The sequence below is a fragment of the Oratosquilla oratoria genome, chromosome 23 (assembly GCF_046742065.1).
Source record: "Oratosquilla oratoria isolate Oo_2021 chromosome 23, ASM4674206v1, whole genome shotgun sequence".
NCBI classification, from domain to species: domain Eukaryota; kingdom Metazoa; phylum Arthropoda; class Malacostraca; order Stomatopoda; family Squillidae; genus Oratosquilla; species Oratosquilla oratoria.
In genome coordinates, this window is record NC_134799.1 from 46919389 (window position 1) to 46923702 (window position 4314).

A 4314-nucleotide genomic window follows, 5' to 3' on the forward strand; every position below is an offset into this window, starting at 1 on the left:
CACCCAGCTCTTACCTTTGGCTCCTAGAAGCTGTAGCTTCGCAGTGGCCACACCCCAGTAACTGTTTTGGCAGATGGGCTAAACAAGGTGAGGGTAGCCAGTTGGGTTTGAAACTCTCTGGTGAGTTATTAAGGGTATGCCTACCCTAGCATGTGAAGACTGCCGTCGGCAGAATGAGCGGAAGAGGTCAATTTGTTGTCCCAACGGTCATTAAGGCGGCGACTGCAGGCATCTTGGAACGTTGAGAGCACGGCATGGCACAGAAGGCGTCGTGGTCATCCACTGCAGCTAAAGGAGCCCCTGGTTGTGACGGCCTCCGTACCACCGGACCCTGGTTCCCGAGGCCGAGAGAGTGGGATTGCCCCCCTGCGCAACGACTTTCCCATTTAAAACCATTCCCACACAGGTGTTTCCTCTCAGGTGGCACCCTCTCCTCCCCCTCCCCCCTCAATCCTTTCATCAAAAGCCCTGCGGCGATGGGGAACGGGCGAAGCAACAGGTGGAGGCGACCACTGGAAGTTGTAGTCAGAACCCTGCACGTAGGCGGCCTAGTGTCAATAGTCGCTCTTCTTCTGACCCCGGGACAACAGTGGAGTTCGGTGTTCCCCCAGGTGACTGAGCAGCCTTTTTAGGGTAGTACTGCTCACCCTCACATGAGGGAAGAGACTAGAAAAGGTGTCCCAACCAAAACTTGTCCTTATAAACTGGCCAGTATACCGCGACTGGCAGTTTGCCCCTTCAGCGGTCGAAAACAAAGAAAAAAGAACCTAATACTTGGCACATGGAACGTGCGCACCCCCATGGATAGAGAAAACTCTTCAAGGCCTGAGAGGAGAATAGCCCTCGTCGCAAGAGAACTGGCCCGCTACCGCATCGACATGGCGGCCCTCAGTGAAACCAGACTTCCCGAGGAGGGATCAGTTGCAGAACGGAAAGGTGGTTACACTTTCTTTTGGAAAGGCAAGAGCAAAGACGAAGACAGAATACATGGAGTAGGACTTGCCATCAAAACCTCACTCCTCAAACAGTTACCCGACCTTCCAACATCTATTAACGAACGGCTGATGAAGATTCGCTTCCCTCTTGACCGTTCCCGACATGCCACGATCATCAGCGCTTACGCCCCCACCCTTACAAGTAGCGACGAAGCGAAAGAAGCCTTCTATGAAGAGCTCAACACCTTAGTGAAAGACGTCCCCCCTAGCGACAAACTCTTTCTGCTGGGCGACTTCAACGCCAGAGTTGGAGCGAATTACAACAACTGGAATGGTGTGCTGGGACTACATGGCATAGGAAGGTTAAACTCCAACGGCCTAATGGTCCTGAGCATGTGTGCTGAAAACCAACTCGCTATTACGAACACCATGTTTAGACAGGCAGACAAGTATAAGACGACCTGGTTACATCCCAGATCTAGGCAGTGGCATTTGATTGACTTCGTCATCTGCCGCCAGAGAGACATCCGCGATGTGAAGATCACAAGAGCAATGCGCGGTGCAGAATGCTGGACAGACCATCGTCTAAACAGATGCATCCTATCACTACACATCATCCCACCACACCGTAAAATGCCGAAAACCATCAAGCCAGCATACAACGTCGCTCGACTTAAGAACTCCCAGCAACGTAATGAATTTGCGGATGACCTGGACGACCGACTAATTGCTCACGGACCCTTGACTGGCTGCCCGACACAACAATGGGAGCAGTTCAAGTCTCTGGTGACGGAGTCAGCCAGGGCCACCATTGGTCCCAGGAAGAGAATCCATCAAGACTGGTTTGATGAGAATGATGAGACCATAAAGTCACTCCTCGACAACAAACAGAAGGCCTTTATTGAATGGCAGAACGACCCTTCCTCCACCTCCAAGCATGATCGCTTTAAGCACCTCCAGAGACAGGCCCAGACAACGCTCCGAAAGATGCAGGACAAGTGGTGGGAGGACAAGGCAGAGGAGGTCCAAAGATACGCTGACACCCAGAACTCCAAAATGTTCTACAGTGCCATAAAGGAGGTCTATGGACCCATGAAGCCGTGTACCGCTCCTCTCTTGACAGTAGACGGCTCCACCCTACTGAAAGAGAAGAGAAGCATCAACGCGCGATGGAGGGAGCATTTCTGCACTCTACTTAACCGGCCATCAACAGTAGAATCTCATGCCCTCGACCTCATCACCCAGAAACCCACAGTCCACTGCCTCGACCTTCCACCAACGATGGAAGAAGTTATGAAGGCCATTAGCCAGACCAATTCAGGCAAGGCCCCTGGCATGGATGGGATCCCAGCTGAAATCTTTAAGTCAGCTGGACCCGTTGCCCTGGAATCCTTCTTCTCCCTCCTTACCAATATCTGGGAAGGTGAAGAGATACCCAAAGAACTCAGAAATGCCACCGTCATCTCTCTCTTCAAGAACAAGGGCAGTAAGACAGACTGTGGAAATTATAGAGGTATCTCTCTTCTCCCCATTGCGGGGAAAATTCTGGCAAGAGTCATGGCCAACCGTCTCGTTATCCATGTCTCTGAAGACAACCTGCCAGAAGCACAATGCGGATTTCGACCAAACCGCAGTACGGCTGACATGATCTTCGTCGACTGAACGCAAAGACTAAGACCACGGAGAAACTCATTCTTGAGGCACTTTTTGCTGATGACTGTGCCCTCATGGCCCACAAGGAATCTGACCTACAGCTAATCGTCGATAAGTTTTCTGAGGGTACCCGCCTCTTTGGCCTTACCATCAGCCTTGGAAAGACAGAGGTGCTTTTCCAACCAGCACCCACCTCTACCTCCCAGCCTCCCTCCATTTCCATCGAGGGAACTCAACTGAAAAATGCGAAGGAGTTCAAACATCTCGGCAGCACTATTAGCAACGACGGTAGCCTGGACAAAGAAATCAGTGCCAGAATCTGCAAAGCCAGCCAAGCACTTGGCCGGCTCAGAACAGGAGTCCTGAACCAGTGAAACGTCAGACTTTCTACCAAACTGAAAGTGTACAGGGCTGTGGTCCTTACCAGCCTTCTTTATGGCTGTGAGTCATGGACCCTGTACAGACGATACCTGAAGCAGCTAGAGCGCTTTCACATGCGCAGCTTAAGATCTATATTAAATATCAAATGGCAAAACCGAGTCACAAACCTGGAGGTGCTCGACCGTGCAGAGATAACCAGCATCGAGGCCATGATCCTCAAAAGTCAGCTCCGATGGGTGGGACATGTCATTCGAATGGATGACCACTGCCTCCCCAAACAACTCTGGTATGGAGAACTTAGCTCAGGCAAGAGAAACACAGGTAGACCACGCAAGCGCTTTAAAGACTGCGTGAAGACACACCTCACCCATACTAACATTCCACCAAAAAAGCTTGAAACCGAAGCTTTGGACAGACCTCAGTGGCGTTCCATCACCTGCAGGTCCATGACCGTTTTTGAGGACCAACGTAGGGAAAACGCCAGAAAGGCAAGAGCAAGGCGCAAGGCCACGTCATCACAGCCTCCAAGCAATGAACATTTCCCCTGCCCCCAATGCCCCCGCGTCTGCCGTTCGAGAATTGGCCTCATAAGCCACCTCCGAACCCATAACCTCCCCGCCAGAAAACCTGACAAGCTGTCATCGTCGTAATCAACGGACGACCATCATAAATATATTTATATATATATATATATATACAGTATATACTTATATATATATATACATACATGTATACTGTATATGTATATATATATATATATATATATGCTGATTACCACAGGGAAAAGAAAAGTTCTTGAAATCCGAGCGCTTTCGTGATATTTGTTCACATCTTCAAGGATTACAATAGAATGAATAAGTACAGAGTAAGATGAGATATATATACACATGAGAGAGGTTTGACAACTGGAAAGGGTCACCACTTAAGCTAATTATATCAGGTCAGGTCAAGTCTTGAAGGGTAGGGGTGTGTGACCTTATTCCTTACAGTAATTATCATGTATGCTCTTAACAATAAATGGATCAAGTTTGTATAGACCTAAATTGTTATTGAGGAGTTTTTCAAAGTCATGTTTGATGATACAGGATTCTATGATATTTCTTTCAGTCATGTCTTTACATGGTACAATTTTTGTTGCATTTTTCCAATTGATCGGATGGTCAAAATCCCTTACATGAGTAAACAAGGCATTAGAACATTGGCCTGTCTTAATGCTATGTTTATGTTGTTTTATTCTTACATCTAAATCTTTGCTTGTTTGCCCAACATAATATTTATTACAAGTGAAACATGGTATTTTATAAACACATCCTTTAAAATCATTTGGGGAGTTTTTTATCAGTAG

The 4314-nt window shown here is 48.2% G+C and overlaps 1 protein-coding gene across 1 annotated transcript; it reads left to right on the plus strand.

Annotated features, from left to right (window-relative positions):
- The first annotated feature begins 653 nt into the window (after window positions 1-653).
- LOC143037800 (uncharacterized) lies at window positions 654-2597 on the plus strand. The gene has a single exon (XM_076206354.1). The coding sequence runs from the start codon at window positions 654-656 to the stop codon at window positions 2595-2597; it is 1944 nt and encodes a 647-aa protein (XP_076062469.1).
- The last annotated feature ends 1717 nt before the right edge of the window (window positions 2598-4314 follow it).